At 30.3% G+C, this 19,883-nt stretch overlaps 1 protein-coding gene across 5 annotated transcripts in view; it reads right to left on the reverse strand.

Moving 5' to 3' along the window:
• The window catches only part of CNKSR2 (connector enhancer of kinase suppressor of Ras 2), a 248,341-nt gene that overhangs the window by 100,025 nt on the left and 128,433 nt on the right, over positions 1 to 19,883 (reverse strand). For 3 of the 5 annotated variants that reach the window (XM_084791117.1, XM_084791116.1, XM_084791120.1), the window contains exon 9: positions 9,593 to 9,739. The exons of the other annotated variants lie outside the window; for them this stretch is intronic. In XM_084791117.1, coding sequence (XP_084647243.1) covers positions 9,593 to 9,739 — 147 coding nt within the window. The remainder of the gene's footprint in view (positions 1 to 9,592; positions 9,740 to 19,883) is intronic. 5 annotated transcript variants of the gene reach the window in all.

Genomic DNA, 19,883 nt, shown 5'->3' on the forward strand with positions numbered 1-19,883 from the left:
AACTATAATATTATATTAGTAAGAATGCCACAGATGCTCAAATTAGGTAACAAAAAAGGAGATCCAGGAGAGTATTTTCTAGGGAAATGTAATTTCTATCACCATAAAAACAGGTCTCTTCAAAGGTACTTTATATTACATCTTCAAAAGTATGGTGAATAAGGTAACACAATCATTTCCTCGTTCACAGACACATGTATTTATCTATTATTTAAAACTCATCTGTGGTTGCATGCCTATAGATCTCTTACATTTAAGTACTGAATAGGAGGATGTTCTCTAAAGATACTGTATAAATGGAATCATTCATATATCATATTGTCTTAAAAACATTCCCAACTCTAAGATTCACAATATTTGAGAATAATCAAGTGGATTGAAAAATTAACCTAAATTGGAACTAAAATTCACAAAATTTTGTATTTATATTACAGATATTACTTATTAAGTGTACATACAATTAACATTAAAATAAAAGTCTCAAAGCAATCTCAAACACAAAAGTAATGATCACAAAATGAATTGCAGCTTCACATGACAAAATGGTGCTATTTTAGCCTATATGAAACACATTTGGCATGTCTAGATATACTCACAATTCTACTACTTCAACATGCGTTGCTGGACACTCAAAATAAATGCATATTACAACTATGTGCATTGTAGCATTACTTTCATACAGATAACAAAAAGTTTGAAAGCCAGGCATAAATACAATGGAAATTACAATGTAGTTCACTGGGATAAGCTACATAATTTGGGACTCAATTATTTCAACCTTTTTTATTACACAGCTCACCTTACTAGCTTGAAATCACACTACTTTCCAAAAGGACAATTAATTTAAATGCATGTGAAATCAAAATTAAAGAAAAAGAGAGACAAGAAAAAGGGATGGTATTGTATGAAATCTTAATTTTCTATCACATATGATGATTTAAAAGTCCCAGAAACTTTACACACTAATTAAATAATTTTAGACATTATGACAGTATCCAATACAGACTTCCACGTCTGAAAATATTATTTTTTCGAATAGAATCCAGCTAATGTATGTCTGTCACACAGAAACAAAATTCTTGGCAATGAGAAACTCTGAGCTTATATAGATGATTAGAGGAGTCATTTGTACTGATGAATGCCATGGAGCCCAAGATATTAAAAAATGAATTATTTCTAAGGCCATATTTCATGCTTCTAAAATATTTGAATGAAAGATTCAGTGATACATACACATGCATGCACACTCACACCCATATTTACTGCAAAATGATATCTTCTAGTTCTCCTATTCTCAGTTGTTATATTTTGGCCCCAATACAGACAACCCTAATAAACATGCAGTAAAAGAAAACCTAATTATACGGTATATTAATTTCCAATACTTTAAAATCAATTTACTATGAAAGAAAAACAATCAGTATGCCACTTTCTAATAATACAAGTTTTTAATAAAAAGCAATCTAAACTTAAAATTTTACTGTTTTCTTATATTTTAAGGTCACTAATTACAGTTTAAAGATATTTTTCCTTTACTTTGATAATCTACAAAGTTTTTGCTTGTTTTTTAGTACCTATTTTCTTCTTCCCATCCCCAAAAACAAAGAAAAAAAGAATTGTAGTTAACTTTTTACAAGGATATTTTAATATGCCTTTAAGTATGAGGTACAGACTAATAGAATATTTTACTCTGCATGGACCATCTGCCAAACTTGTGCATTTAAAGGAGTTTTCGGGAGTAGTCAGGCTAACTTCCTTCAAATTTCCATTATCACTCTATTTCTATTTTCAATAAGGAGTTGCCACTAGTAAGAGTTCAGGTGAGTCATCATATTCAAAAAGGCTTAAAATATTCAAATAGATGTCAGGTTTTTATTGTGTTACCCTGGTCCAATTAATTAAAGTGCTTTTTAAAAATCCAACTTGTTCTTACATAGCAAAGGAAGAATTAGTGGATTCCGCTGCTGAATTCACGTGGCTGTTTCTTTTATTGATAGGTAAACCAGAGGAAGTATTTAACAGGTTTACAGTGTGGATGCAATAGTCAATATACAGGCAATAATTTTTCTGTATACTTTGTGCTCTTATTGTCAAGCTAAGCACAGAAAACATTCATTTTTAGAATCAGATTAAAATATCAATTTTGTTAGGCAGAATTCAGCCCAGTGTAGAAAACAAGGACATTTTTGCCCAGTGGCTGGTGTGGGCAGGGTTGGGTGCAGGCAGATTCAATGGCCAAACTGTGCCAAGACAGGGCAAACAAGTCCTCAATAATTCTTGCCTCGCAAATATGTCTGTCAGATATATTGGGTCAGAAGGCTGAAGATGATGCTCCAACTTTTTTCTTTTTCACTTTGGAAGCTGCTAACCTGCACTGCCTGTTTACTCAGGTAATTAATTTTATTCCTTCTCAAGTCTCTGATGGGGTTGAAGACCAGGTAATTTAGCTTTACAATTAAGCTTAGTTGTGTATGTTATTAGGTCTAGACAGAACTTTTAAGTTGATAGAGATGAGATATGATAGATATTGATTTACATTCAGAATTTTAGACTCACCAAGATAGGAAAGATGCTTTCTTCAAGGCTGCCAAATACTAATAGCCAAAAAACCTAAGAATGTAACATTTATATAATTCCTGAGTGTTTCATGGTTCTTCTTGCTCTATGTAATTTATTATAAATATGTGTAATAATAGAAATGTATATGCAAAAAAGAATTAATTAAAAATATCAACTTTGGCATTGGCCATGGAATGATAAGCTAGTTATTAACTTAAAACATTTTGGAGAAGAATTGAAATAGTATGACATTAAATAACTGAAAGGATTTTAAAATCATTAAGGAATGTATATAAAAGCATAGAATACATGACAAAATTAATCTGAAGCAATTGAAAAATTGCTAATTTTAAGAAGTTGTGCTTTAAAAAATCTATCATTAGTGTTAAAATACATGGAAAATGAGAAATTTTAGTGTCCCTCAATTAAAAATTAAGTATATTTCAGAATTCAATTAAAATTTTAACAAGTATATCCTTTTACTAATAATTCTAAGTAAGAGAAATTAATAAAAGTAAACTATAGCTTCTCTTTTCCTAGAGACATTTTCTGTAAATCTTTATGACATAGCATCTGGAAAATAGTCATCTTTGTACTAGGAAGAACTTGCACTTTAAGCAAAAAGTAGAAAAAATGCTATTTTTTCTTTCACCACTTTAATATCTTTAGTAAAATTTTATGGGAAGAAAACCACTGTCAGCAATTAAGGATATTATTTTAAGACTGCTTTTTTATCATAAAGCTTCAAAATGACATGGTACCATGGCACGCTATCAAATATAATTTAGATCCACTTTGAATTCCACTTCAAAGGAGTTTATTTGGAAGGACCTAATCACACCATCCAGTATTCATTTCTAAATGGTTCCTGGGCCATAGAGCTCTCTTTGCAAGAACTGGACAGTACTCCATCATAGAAGACCACGTGTGTGTGTGTGTGTGTGTGTGTGTGTGTGTGTGTGTGTGTGTATGTACACATGAATATGATTACATGAATTGTGTATATTTTACTCATAGAAAGTCTGATTGATGTATATTACTGCCATTTATCTCTCTTAAGTTTTAAATTCCAAAACATATGCATCTCTTTCCTTGTACATTTAGAAACTTAATGAGTACTTTCTGTGGTCAGCAGGACTCATAAATCTACTTAGAACTCATACATGCATTTCCACTGTCATTTTAAAGTATATAAATATCTTAAAGACATACTCTAATTGTGGCACAAATCTTTCCTGAACTATGAGTGAAAACGTTAGCAACAACATCTGACCCATCAGCTTACAGATTAATGGAGGGTTATGATTTTTAAAGAATTTTTTTAGCTTTACAAGAGATAAATAAGACTTTAAATCATTTGATGGACCAAGTATTTTCTTCTTCATGTCTCCCAATTCTTATACCAAAAATAGAACCTTTATTAAGTACTGATATATACTGTGTTTAATGTATGGATGTATATGTGCATGTATGTATGTATGTACATAAACCCCTACATTTATATATATTAGTATATATGAAATATCTATGGTAAAGATTGTAAAAAATTAATGTCCACACTTTAGAAACTAAATTTGAATTTTATATTTTGCTTGAAATATTTTATATTTTAAAATCATTGGCAAACATATCTTAATTTACTTATCTTTCAGTTTAGTAAATGATCTAGTGAAGTTAGAGATATAAGTCTTCAATGAAACCAAAGTCATAGAGGCAGCCCCAATTTTGAAATGTTAAACACTGCAATAATATTTAGTTGTAATTCACTTATGTTAAATTCACACAAAAACTTGCTTTTTCCTTTCAGGGGGAAATATCAACTGAGATACAAATGATTACATTAAATATATAATCTAGCCATTCATTTTATTTATTTTTAGAAGTAATCACAAACTCAAGTTGATCACAGTACCCCAAAGTTCTAGCTTAGGACAGTCTTTAGGTCCTTACACAGTTCAGATACATTCTTATTAAATTCCCAATACTGGTATCATCAAGTATCAAAATATTGCTTTATATTAACAATTATTTACTTGATAATCTCAACAAATGTTCCAGAGAAAATGTATTCTGGAAATGGAAACAAGAACTTGCATACAATCATATACATTTCTTGACCCCATAGAAATGCTAGATATAACTTCAAAAAATGATGCATATATTTTTACCTGGCCAAGCTTTTCCTTAGTGAAAAATTATTTGAAAAGAATGTAAGCAAAATAACTGTGTATGGCAAAAAGTTCTTCCTCAGTTTTATAGTTTCTACTAGAATACAAATTTATAAATACAAAACATTTTTGTTTTCTTTTATAAGCCTCTAGATTTTCTGTTGTTCATACTAGACTATAAAGAAAACAAGTTATTTCAGACTATGGATATAATTAGGAGACCTCAGATCCTTAGATTTTAAAAGTACAGGTATATGGATACAAAAATATGTACGTTATTACACAATTATTATATGGCATTTGGAGTCATATTACAAAATTACTTTTCCATCAAATCATCTGCACATTGTATTGATAAGACTAGTGTATGTAATTTTGTGCTCTTATGTGTACAATTAAATGGCCATATTAAAATTGAAATTATATGTTCCAAAATACTGTTAACATTATTCTGTGATATTAACAGAAGAAAGTATGTTGGAAGTTGAGGTTTTACTTGAAAACACTTTACATTTAAGAACTCTGGAAAGCATAACTTACTTAGTTGTCAAATATTTGGCAATGGCTAATGACATACCATAGGTTATTATTCATAGTCAGTATTAAAACTGTAAAAGCATTTGGCTCAAACCCACAAATGTTACTTAGCTTCTTTATTTGATTGCTCAAATACTGATGAACTATAATGTATTATGATAGTCACTTGCAGTTATTTCCTAATATGCGTATGGAGAACATAGAAATGTCACCGTTGTCCAGCCAGGACAATTACATTTTACTTAAAACTATTTTTTTTGGTGTTACACCTAGTATAAAGTGCTTTCCTCATAACAAATTTTTTAAACAAAAGTCTCAGAAATGTACAAAATTTTGCTAATGTTTGTTTAATAACATCAACTTGCTCTTTAATATTGAAATAAATTTTACTGCTATTTCTGTTTTGACTTTTACATGACTTTATCCATTTATATTTGTATTACTTTAAATGTAGTGAATTCAAAAGTCTATAGTTGTTACACCAACTGCCATACAGAATTGACTGCTGTTGATAATTTTCTATTTCCTTTTAGTCAAAGTCTTCAATATTCCATACACTGCCATCAAGGTTAAGTAAACAATGAAATGTAAGCATAAAAACCACAAACCAACCCTAATAACTATGGTATCAGTAGAAGAGATTTGTGGAGTAGAAAATAGCTTAGGAATATAATGCTATTCATATAGCTTAATGTTAATTTATATAAAATGACTTGCACAATACCTAAATCAGTTTACTGAACTCTAGCGTTGATTGATCTGAGATGTAGTTCTCCACCAAAAGTTGAGTCCCTCAAAAGTTTTAAATAATCATTGATTACCAGTGAGAATTTAAGGAAATTTCTTGACAGCATCCAGCTAATTCTTTCATACATCTCTTGTAAGAAGAAAATGACTGCTCATATGTTCTTGTTGCATTGCGTCGAAATTTAGTGCCCCAAATTTCTAAACATAAACTTGTGGTCTATCCATCACTTTCTGGGATTTATTTTACTGAGAGAATATGACCATATGCAATCACCATGCTTACCGGAATCCTGAAAATTAGCATAGTGCCACTAAAGAGATGTTTTGAAAGCAGCTCATGGGAGGCAAGATACCTCTGTTAACCTTCTTAGGATAAAAGATCGTACCTCAAACACAGACATCCCTGCTATTTATGAACATATACAGATGACAACAGAATTAAAAAAAATTCAGAGGTAATTAAATTTGGACATTATATCTAATTAAGGGATCTTTAAGTCCTTCAGTTCTATCATCAAATGTAGGAGAAAATAGAATTTTATCAAAAGAGCTGCCATGTTTCATGAAATGTGTTGATGAAATTGCTCTGTGAGCATGATGTTGAATTGTATGCTTTTGCTTATTTGGCTATGATTTCCAATGAAATTCCAATCACAATCTGACATTGCAGTTAAATAATATTAAATAGCCCTATCATTTTACATAGTTTAGAAATAAAATACTTTACCTTAGGAAACATTTTTTTATAAATAAAATTATTGCCATATCTGTTTAAAATCATTAGGTTTGAAAACAATGTATTACTACTTTTGGCATCCACATTAAATCAATTTTATTTGAAAAAAGTAGATAAGTTGAGGCTGGTATTAAAAAAAAGTGAAATAGACATGCTGATTTAAATAAATGCCACAGATTCTTCACATATATCTTCTAGTTAAACTAATCCGTACTAGATTAGTACTTTGCTTGATAACAAGAACTAACATCATTCAAACTTCAAGCCTGAATATTAATGATTTATATTTAATGCCTATGAATTAATAGGCATTCTGGTTCCAGCCGATAGGTATGGATACCAGAATTAAGAAAACAATAGTGCCACTTATGTCTACACAGAAGACTATTACTGTATTAACTTTTGTGCTTCACATTTCAGGCTGGTACTCAGAAACCAGGGGGAAATATGACTGCAGATAAAGCCATGAAGTAATCCACAGTTGCCACCAAACTTCATCCTACTACTTGACTTTTTCCTTTAGGGAACAATCTGCATTCAAACACTCAATTTTGGAATCTTATGTGTTTTACACCTTTACTTTACCTTTAAAATTGTACCCAAATTTGTATTCTATAAAAATTGTGATGCATTCCATTAAGCTTCGGGGTGTATGGACTTTGCATAGGCTAAAACCTTAAGATCAAGAAATAACTCTATAATGGTATAATTTCCAGTCCTCAAAATAGGTTATAGAATCATGTGGTGGTGGTGGTAGTGGTGCTGTTGTAAAACTACAGAACACACCCATTCTTGCTCCTAACCATTTGTTTCAGCACTGCTAAAAAGAATTTAATTAATGCCAAATCTTTCCTTCTGTTTCATATAAGCTAATTTTGAAGCTATTTTCAAAGATGTTAAAAGCAGTTTTTTCCCCCTAATAGCTTTGCTATCAAGGGATAGTGAACTTTGGACAACACATTTTAGGTTACCCAAATTCAGCTGAAATAGCAAATTTATTTATGTGCTGATATATATGCACATGTACTTATTTCAAATATTTTCTTTCCCCACAGATGTTAGTATTATGAAAATGTAAATTTATAAAAATATTCAGCATAAATTAGTAAGTAATGAGGAATAATTAATGATCTGATAATGCTTAGTTATATCCACTTAAAAATGGACCTAAAATAGTACCTTAAAATGTAAGGGATAATAGAGTTAACTTTTAAAATGTCTTCATGCTCAAGATGTGAACAAATATATCAAGTGTATGTATAACATATGAAATACTAGTTTTGGATTATTTTATTTTCTTACAAAAGTCATTTTTAATTGCTGTAACATTCATTCTTCAGTTTATGCACTGGGAAAAGACCTAAAAATTAAATAAATTATTATCTTATTTTTTTAGACATACTACTTTAGAGCATATGGATCAACCAAAAGTAGGACCTTTTTGGTGTTCAAGTTTCTTTATGAAGGCTATAGAAGAGTAATAAATTTACACATAGATACAGAGGACCATCTGATAACTGCAAGCTTGGGGATCTTCTTCAGTGTTCCTACTCCTTTCAACTTTGAAAAAGGATCTTTGGCATTAGACATTTCAATAGGAAATTCTAAAGTAAAACAATAAAGCAATTTATAATGCATAAGAAAATAATTATGTGATAGAGAATTTTGATCTGCATACATATGATCTAATGAAGCAAATAGCCTCTGAATTTTAGCAATCATTAAATATTTTGGTATAGGTATTGTAAGTCAGATACAGTTAGACATATTAATGCAATCTACATTTATCCATTTGAAAAATACCAAAAGCTTCACATTAAAAATGTAAAGTTCTTACTTAACATTGGAACATTTTATGTGTTTTAATATTATCTAAATATAATGCCAAATTTGAGATTAAATACTAATGTTTTAGACAATGAAAAACATTATAATTCATAAGACAAGTTTCATGGAGAACTTGCATATTAGAAAAAAATCTGTGGCTTGTAAAAAGCACTATTAACTTACTAAATCTTATATAGCAGAGAAATATCAACTCTTTTGTTCTTAATCTGAAAAATGGTCAGTATTCTAAATTCAAAGAACAATTATTTAAAAACAACCAACCACTAAACTTCTACAAAAAGGGAATAATTGACTTAAAAACAGAAGATTTGTAAAAAATTTTAATGATGTTTCAGAATTATATCCTGCTAATATCTTATCTTTGTCCAACCACAGTATTTTATATCTTTTTGTAACTTTTATATATTTTACTGCCATCCAAATTATTTATAGTGAAGTTTTATAATGAAGAAAAGTGTAAAATTCCTAATGTAACACTTCCCCTGGTTTTGCTACCATAAAGGGTGGACTAGTGAAAAATGAGCTATCATGAGAAGTACACTAATTAAATTTTAATTTTTAATTTGAAAATTAAATTCCAACCCTTTATAAATTACAAGTTTATGTTTGGATTTAAAGTAATTCTATAAACTCTCCACTTCTTCCAGAAGTGTATATAATTACAACTTATAAAATATACGATTATAATACAGAAAATAAACCTCTTAATTTCTTTCTTCTCCCTAGTTTAGCATGTAATAACTTGTGGATTTTTAGAATTATGCTTTAAGTTTTAAAAATTAAATTAGTGTTATCATTTGGGTTTTAGTTATTGTCTCAGATTTCATCACAATTAAGTCTAAAAGGATAAGCGGTGAAGAGATAATTTCACAAACAAATTTTCAAAAGCATACAAGAGTAATTCATATGCTGCTGAGATGAGGCACAAAAAAGAAGCATTACTGAGATAATCTATGGCTAAAATGATGGTGTATGACTTATGATTAAGCTTCATTACCTGCAGAGCAAGGGGCTTCCATCTCATATTTTTCAGTAAAGCTGGTGCTGAGGTAAGCATGCTCTGAGGTCGCTTTTTCAAAGTTAAGATAACACCACTCGGGTCCTCTCGTAGTGCATTCACCAAATTTTTCAACTGCCACCCCACCTGGTAACCAGCAAAATCATTACAATAAAATTGAGGTACAGTACTCAAAGATTTAATGTTCTCCCCCTTTAATAAGATTAGTTAAAAAAAAAGAGAAATCACAATTGGTGTATCATCCTACCTATTTTCAGGAGATATATATTCAAGAAAGATTTATATTTGAACTGATTAACCATATTATTGCATTAGAGTCCATATAATTATGAGACAACATAATGGACATTTACCATATCAAAGCGGAGACTAAAATGTATCTTGCCGTTCAAATGATTTGGAATGTTAAAAAAAAAATTATATCACCGTTAATACTGCTTAGCAGGTAGGTCTAAGTCCAAGCTCTCACAAGTACAATTTAAAAGTTCACATGCCAGAAAACAAGGAGTTGGCAATGCCCTGAGCTAACAAAGCACACCACATGCTTGCTCATCACCATCTTTTAGAGATATGTGGTTACAAATGTCTTTAGACTGACATTGTGCTACCAAATAGCAGGTACTGACCAAGGAAACATTCTGATGCAAAGACAGCAGCATTGGTGAAATAAACCTTTTATCATGTATAAAGATAGATTTTTAAATGACATGGCGATGTTATTCCAGTGCAACATCTATTGAAAATGTGTTCCAAATAACCCTGTAAGCTTAATATATTGTGTACTAAATTTAATGAAGCCATTTTATTAAATATCAGTTCAAAACAATTAAGCAAAATAATAAATGATTTAAAAATTCATGTTAAATTATTTCACTTATCATCTTTAAAACTTTTTAAACAGAAATTTTCTTTGTTTTTAAAATGGATTAGTGATGCAGTATCTGGTAATTAAGGTTCAGAACTGGGTAGTTAAAACTGACAGTTTTAAGGAAACATTAAAAATGAATTATTATATTAATTATTTTAAAATATATATTTCATATTAACGTATTCCTTTGATTTGAATTCCAATGTTGCCTTATACAAATATACTGGGTTAAAATTTAAGTTGGATTGTAAAGAAAATTTAGCAAATTTTCTAAATAGTGAGGTAGTTACTTTTTAGGTACCCACTGTAAAGAGATTAGATGTCTTTTGTGTACTCTTCATCATGTTTTTGCCTAGAATTATTACTCAATCTTGGGAGAGTAAACAATTCCACAAAATGAAGCAGAGATCTTAAGAAGTAATCTGGAATATATCCATTGTACTTTAATGTCATAGTTTTGGTATAAATATTGAACATTCTTTTACTGATAAATTCAGCCACAGATGAATTGAGTACAGACAAGAAACCAAGGAAAAAATAGCAAGGTGCTATGATGCTCAAAATCAGGAATATCTTGGCTATGAGTCAAAATGATCCTTATGAAACTTGGGTAACAGAAATAAGAGGATGCTATGTTTGAAAAAGAGTATTAGTGCAGATCAATTTTGATTATAGAACAGGCCAAATATTTCCTATTTTATATGATAGGGGATTGTTATGGATCTCATATCCATCCTGACCCCTCTGATAGCTAAGTAATGTCATGATAGCTATTTATACAAGCTAAGAGGTAACATAAGTGAATGTTACTCTGGGCATGCATATTCTTGCCCTAAAATGAAACCTAATACTGAATTACAAATTTGAAGGAGGACAAGATCTTCATACAAAATTTATAATCAACCTATCAATGATAATCATACCTAAATTAGTAATTAATACAAGCAATGAAGAACTGGGAGTTTTCAACAATTAACTGCATGCTGATAATTTCTCCATGAATAATTTAAATGCATTTATTTACTTATTCATTTTTGATGTAGGGTCTTGCTGTGTAGTCCTGGATGGCCTTAAACGTGTGAACTTTTGATAATCTTCTTGCCTCTGCCTCCTTTGTAGTTGGATTATAAGCATATATGACCAAGCTGGATTTAGTTGAAGATTTTTAAAGTTGCATGCTATCCTGTGATATGTTCCGTTCAATTTGATTTGTCCTTTTCTGTTATATTTTCTATATATACATTTTTGGGTAAATAATCAAAAATAGAATTATTTGTCCACAAGAAAGTGGAAGAGTTTCTGGCAGTAAAGTTAGCTTGACTATAATTTTATCCTTGATTGTTATTTAATTGCAGAATATCTGGGTATATAATTTGACTATGTTTTAACCAATCTGCCTACTATCATTTAACATAATGTTACCAATGGTTTCAACAAAAGTGAACAAATTTTTATCAAGAATCACATGTAGTAAATATGTTTGGCTCTCAAATTCTATTTTCACTACTATAAGGAAATGAAAGGACAAATAGTTAACACATTAGAATTAAACCAATATGGTAAATTATGTAAACTTTCACTATGAGGAGATAGAAGATTGTGCGTGAAACAAAGTCTTACAGTGGCACAAATAAATTATTTTAGTTAAAAATGATATAGGTATGGAAGGCAGAATGACATGTAATATTATTAATGATGACTACATTAAGCAGAGTAATGTAATTTCGTCTTTATACTTTTTATTTCTTTAAATTTTACCAATAAACATTTTTATTTTTTTAGAAACAATACAAGGTTTTAGTCTATAAAAGTATTTTACCTAGGATAATTTGAGTTGTATGAATTAATCAGAAGAGCTTGTTATGGATGAAAAACGTCTATTCAAAGCACAGAATTAGAAGGGCAGTTATACTAAAACATCAATAGAAATAAGAAATGAAATCTTTCCTGAGCATTGCATTTTTAGATGACTAGTAAAAGCAAATACAAGTTTATTAGATAGGTGTGTTCAAGAAGAACTACATTGATTTTGTTTTATTCCATGACTGATTTTCAATAGAGAAATCATTTAAACATTAAGTGCATTTCTTATAACAATTCTGGAAATTCTGGAATGGGAACAAAGGCTGAATTATAATTTACATCCTACCCCTAACCTTTTTCTTTTAGTAAAAAAGGTAGGTCATAGCTAAATCAGTCCTCCTTTTATACTTGTATAGATGAATAATAACTGGTTGTGATGACTTTATCATTTGAGTGTTTCTTTCCTTGGTATTCTTTTGAACTTCTTAATTTAGATACTTTCAAATTGTATAAGCAAATATTATGTGTTCTTACAACTTCAGTCAAAATGATTCCCAGATATGGTTCTGTGGTATCACATTCTTACAGTTATATAAGGAAGTACCGAGAACTCTTGAAATAAATTCATTACACTTCACCTTATTGAGATACTTATAGCTGACATATAATAGGAGAACATGAATGGAAACTGAGATAAAATGAGACATACATATATGTGTGTTACCACTTTAAGAAGGTTGGTATCCTCCATGCAAAGAACTAAATATGTGTACAACTGTCAAAATAGTTAAAATATACAAATTAAAGTTAATCATGTTTTCATGATTATTTTTCCATTTTCTCATTTATGTTTATGGCTAGCTTTAATATATCAAGTGTGACAGACTTAAATGAAAGAAACCATGAAAATATTTAATAACAATATGGAAAAAATATGGCATTCTTTCTACTGGCCTTTGAGTTATCATGTAGTAAGAGTGAGAGGGATCTGAAAAAACTGAAGACATCTTTATGGCTACTATTAACAGCATGAGCCACTAATATTGGAGAGAATCAAGTTTTACATTTAGAGATACTATACTATGAAGAAACGTGGAAAGACTCACCAATAAGTTAAGCTATGTAAAAAGGAATTGTATGATTTGTGAAACTGAGAGCTAACCATCAAGATCTGCTTCAATAATTTTGCACAGTTCACATGATTATATAACTTCCACACTCACAAAAATATTACAGCTTTAACAAAAGGGGTTCTGGTAAAAAAGATGACAATGACAAATTAACCTGTGTAGAGGTATATAGCCCTACTACATCTATGCCTCCTTGTTCTCTCTTTCCTCAATGTCTGCATGAAATAATATCTTATACAGTCTTGTTATAATAACCTCTGCCCCATCAATAATTTCTATTAGCAACATTCTGAATGTGACTCTAAAATCTTCCTAACCATTTCTGGTTCCCATAAAGTGTTACAGTCACATACTCTAACAGTGGTGCTAGTACTTACTGAATAATCAGATAGCAATATTTCCCTGAGGTAGAATCTTTATATTTATATGAAATTATTTTAATTTTTCTATTTTCCTTCTTACAACATCTCAATGAAAAAAGGTATTGAGATACTTTTACAAGTAAAGAAAAAAAGTGATGGGTTGGGGAAGCAAGATTACAGAGATAGTAAATAGTGAAGACATTGAGTCTGTTCAGCTGGACAGCATAGTATCATCATTCAAATAGCTTCTGGAATATCAAATAAAATTAGTTCTCTAAGACAAAATCTTATTATCTCCTTTTAAAATTCACTACCACTACCAGCAATTTCCATATAATTGTCTCAAGTTTGGACTCACCTATTTCTCCCTTTTTTATCCATTTTTTTGCACCACAAAAGATCCTAGGAAGTGACATTTCTTTTGCTTGTTTCCTTCTAGACAGGGTACTTACTTACTAGACTTAAAACAGTGTTATAACCTACCCTTCTTCCCCTAGTCTTTTATATCTTCATGGTACCACTATCTGCAAATGTTTTCTTCTTTTCAAAGCTTTAACATTTTTCCAAGTTATAGCTTTTCTTTTCTTAAATATGGCTCTCAAAGATGAGTTTATATTAAAATTAACTAAAAAGCTTGCTTAAATGACAAGACAGTCAAATTTTACTCTAGACATTCTGACCCAGTTGTTCTGGGGTTGTAGCTTAATAATTTCTCTGCTTCTTGCCAGAATCCAGCTTTGGCGGGTTCAGGACTCAAGGAGGATGAGTGGAGTTGGAGAAAGAGGACTTGGACAAAGAAGTGCAGTCCACACACATCCTGGTGCTGAGGCAACTCAGGCCACTTGGCCTGGAATCATACTTTGAAAACTGCTATAACAAATGATGAGCTCCCTGAAGGTAGTGACTTGTCAATGCCTAGAGTGTTTTACATGATTTTAAGACTTAACATAATAATTCAAATCAGTATTATATTGTGTGCCTTAGAATAATGGTGAGTGCAGCACAATCTGTGTAGTGTTAAGGAGCAGAATAGTTAAAAGACAACAGGGAGAGATGAGCAGGTGAGCAAATACTTAGAATAAAATGAAGGAAATTCTTCATTATAACAAGCACAATGTAGAGTAGGAGCTTCCCATCCTTGCAAAAAGGGGGCAACACAACCTATTTCATCGTGTGTGTGTGTGTGTGTGTGTGTGTGTGTGTGTGTGTGTGTGTGAAATGAGCAATTAGTCTACATTAAAATACTTAGCATTTCGAATGAATGGAACACATACATTCAATGGTGAAGAAATCTGTGTGAGAAATTATCATAAGTTTGTGCATGTGCAAATTTCAACAGTTTAATGAGGGCTGATGACAGAACAAGGGGAAGATAGGGAAGCAGGAGAAAGAAGCAGATGATGATTTCAGGCTTTTGAAGGAGAACAATTAAAAGTTGGTTAGATAGTAAACCCCTTTGCCTCAAAATTCATAGTTTGCTATTAGCTGTGTCTCTTTGCTTATACTTTTCCTGTCACTTCTAAAACCTTATTTATTTATAAAGTCTCATCTTCTTGCAAAACCCAACATAATATGCCTCTTTTTACAACTAGAACCCTATTTTCATCATATGAACCTTTCAATACTCTACCTCACTAGTGAAAATTTTTGCCTTACTATCTTTCTCTACTTACGATGACAATAGTGACTTCTGAGTTAAAAACAGAGTATCATGTTTAGATATACGCTTCAACAAATAACATGATTTGCAAGAAACAGACAATAAGTATGATAATTTGATTGATAAGATGATATGGTAATGTGAGAATTAAATGTTTCAGTAACAAAATGCTCTGAAACTCTAAAAACGGGCTTAGTATTTATGTAAAATCAAGATGTAGCATTAACCTTTTATTAAATAAAATCGGCTTAAAATTTACTATATCAAATAAAAGGTTAAGTGACCTTCTATTTAGAAAAAGTAGTAAACTTGATATTAAAGCTATTAGATAATATTTACCATCAAAGAAGCAATACAATTTTCCTTGTAAATCAACATTTGAAACATTATTTTATATTAAATGTTCTAAGATTAAATTCATTGTAATGTGATTATGACAATTAACAGAACACTGGACAAACTTTCACTTGTTCTATGATATTTTTCAACTAGATAAACTTTTAAATGTTGATGCAGGTCTTCACACAACTGTGTCTTATTAATTAAGAAAACATTTGTTTACATGTTGAACTAATGCTATCTTTTTCACTGCACAAGTTGTGAAGAGTGGCTAATCTTATCCCTCACTAATTTATAATTTATAACCAACCTCTAACACATACATCAAGGCACATTTTATATACCACACAAACATGATTAAAAATTTCCAAGGTCACTAAGATTCCAAGTGTCAGAAGCCAGAAGTTCTGGTTTCTTGTGGAGGGGGGCCTTTAAGTGTTTTTGTCAGGCTGCAGCAGTCAGCAGGTGTTCCTGGGTAAAAAGAAACATATGTGGGAAGGTTCTGAACAATTGGTTGCCTGGACTGAGAACACAAGGGTCTTTGGGTTGGTGCTGTAGAGGCGAGAGGTTTTCATTCCTTTGGGCACACAGAGGGCAGAAGTTGTCTTTAGAATATTATCTGGCCTATTGGGCTTCCAAACATATAGTGAATTATTTAACCAAATTATGAAATGACAGACATTATTCTTTGGACCCAAGTAGGAAAACTTATAAATACTCACAAATATAAGAACTTAAGATTATCATAGCAATCTAGAGATTTCCGTTTTTCATGGTTGTATATGGCATTACAGAGATCATTTTTATACCCATAGGTAGAAAAGTAGGATATTACTTAAAATTCTTTAAAGAATATTAGCCTTCACAAGAAAATTTCATTATCAACATTTACATATGCTTGTGTATACTCACATTCTTAGCTCCCCAATGGTAATGTATAAATGATACCCTTTCTCAAAAAAAAAATCAGTCTATACAAATATGTAATGTTAGGAGTTATTCCATACTCAGATGTCTTCCTATATTTTTAAAAGCACTGAGGAGACCAGACTCAGTGCACAAATGATCACATGATGACTAACAATTCTCAACCTTTGCCAACAAATTTTGTACTAAGGTAGTTATTAAAATATTGCTTCTTAGAATTACTAAAAAGTTACTCAAGTATATAATGAATGAATATTTTGTGCCAATGACTTCCTTTTACTTTAACAAAACAAGCTCCATAGAGAAACTGACATAGTAACAAATATTTCAGAAATATTAAGTTCTGACATATCCTGTCTTTCAAAGATCCTAGAACTACTAAATCTAAAGTACTAATGCAAACAAGTCATCTTCACTCAAACTTCACAAAATGTGGCTGAAACTCTACAGTTTTAAAGCATTTGGAGATACTGCAAACTTGCTTTCACACAATCATCCATTCCTTACATATAAGTAAAGAATTATTCATGATTCAAAGATAAACTAATGTATATGCATTGAGTTAACAAAATATACTTAAATAAGTGATTTTAAGTTCTACCAAAAAGTAATTTTTAAATATATCTATTTCTGAACAGTCTGAGAGATTCTAAGTTTTATCCATTCTAAATAAAACCTTAGTATTAATAGTTTACGCAGATAATTAGAAAAGATAGTCTTGGGATAAGATCAAATAAACACATTTGAAAAAAATTAATATGGGAATTAAATATTTCATTTTCACTAGGGGAAACATCTCCTATGTTTATTGAACAACTCTTCACTTTACATCCTCCATAATGCTAAAAGGCAATTCTCCAGTACAATATGAATATGTCAAGGCATATGTAGTTAATTTTAAAAAGGGCCTTTGCTTCTATTTATTAATTTCAATATAAATCTTAGACCATGATGAGTTACTCATAATTTGAATGCATATAGATTTTCCATTTAATATTTTCACATTAATTTTAAAGTCTTGTATATAAGATATGTATATATATGATGTGTGTCTAGATCTGACGTTCAGTACTTAACAGGAAAACTTCTAAGAGATAAAAATTTCTTATTGCCAAGATAGAGGAAGAAAATAAAGTAAGCCAATTTAAACATTCTAGGAAGTTGGAACTTCCCCCCTTAGAATCTGCTCATCAGTCAGCTTTGTATCTTGTTTAACCCATTTGAACTCTAGGGAAAGAAAATAGCAATCATGGGTTTCCCCTTTAATGAATCACCCACACATTTCTGTTTTCGTAAACTATCACATATATTAGGTGTACCCTCTGTGTTACTAGCATTTCTGCATTGGTAAGACAATCCCAAAGCAGTGGGCATAGTTCAGTATCTTGTACATATGGCTGTCATTACATTTTCCTACTTCAACATGGCATTTGGTAATGATATAGTCTCTGAATGCCAAAGTTTACTTTGGAGGATTCACAGTATCCATTCACACATGCAATAAAAACTAAATTAAAGCCAAATGTATTTTCATTTCAGTACCATTCAAGATATCCTTTAGTTCCTATAAATTGTAATTAACTTAGTCTGAAAGGTAATGCTAGGTAAGTAAGAGATAGGAAGCAGTCATATTAAAGCACAAGGTAAAACTATGGGGTGAACCACTGATTATATAATACAGAACATTAGTTCTGAAAAAGCATTTGCATATTTTAAAAGAACCACAATACAGATTTTAAAATAACTTTTATAAAGAAATTTGTGTGACTTAAAAAATTCACAACAGTATTAATCTACATATATTTGAAGTTATTCTGTTCCAGCCAGTCTTTCCTATAGTTTAGTTTTGTTCTTCAAAATACATTGGAAATATATTTATTTTAAAATAAAGAAAATAATCTCAATTATCAAAGTTAGGGAATGAAACAATATCTCATTATTATCTTAAAATCTAAGTTTTTCATTTATGGATTTTGAGAGAATACCCATATTTCTCAAAATAATCAGACTCAAGTTTAATTTAAAATGTAAATAAATAAAAATTAAATTCAAAGCTTAGTATAAAAAGTAATATGCAAAAGTATATAACTGGTTTGAATAATTTTTAAAATGTTATTTATAAGTAGATACTTCAACAAAGGTATGGTTATTTAAAAATACCTCTAAATGTCATAATATGCCTGTATTATAATACAAAATAAACCAAGTGTATATAGGTAAATGTATAGTTAACTAAATACCATTTTAAATATTTATTAATAAAACTCATAGCTTAAAATTCCCACAATGTAGAAACTGTCCTTAAAACTCATTTTTATCAAATTTCTGACAACCAACACAAAAATGGGAACTCGATGGCAGCCTTCAATTGGTCAACTGTACACACCATATATGACAATAAAAATATTTTCTTTTCTACTATGAAGATAATAAAATGTAGAGGAAAACAATGTGAGAGGAAATTTAAATAAGAAACAATGACCAACAATATGTGAAATTTTAGCTGCAATGCTGAACAGGACTTTATAAATAAGGTTGAATACTACTAAAAATATGCTAAAATAATTTCCAATTAATGTTATTGTCTCTTGAATTTTCTAGGACATGATGTGTTCTATAGTGTTTTTCTTTCATACACTCATTTTACCAGAAAGGGAAATGCTATCGAGTAATTGCCTACCCATATTTCTCATAGGAAACAGTATATGAAGTTAATATGACTGACAAATTCTGGCTTTTTTGACAAGGGTAGGAAAGTGTTGAGTTGATTTATGTTAGTTTGCAAAGTTAAATACACATTTAGCCTAAGAACGAAGAATATGTAGAAACACCTGACAATAGACACATTTTAAGCATATAAAACAATCACTCGTAACTAGTCATTTAAAATTTCACATAATAACTAGATTATATTTAACTGTACATTGGCACTTCAAAGGAATTCTAATAATAAAAAGAAGTTACAATAATCGTTTAAAAAATTATACTCTTCACAGTGAAGCTAGTATTTACAGTATAAATGAGTAACAAATCAAAACTTAGAGGTCTACAAAGAAAAGAAATTTGTTAACAGGAAGTTATTTTTATTAAGGCATAATATAGCCAGTTTCTTTCATATAAAGATTTAATAGGGTGGATTCAAGTTTAATAACAGAAAGACAATAAAATATTATGGTAGTGA

The sequence above is a fragment of the Acomys minous genome, assembly GCF_964271855.1.
Source record: "Acomys minous genome assembly, chromosome: 7".
NCBI lineage: Eukaryota > Metazoa > Chordata > Mammalia > Rodentia > Muridae > Acomys > Acomys minous.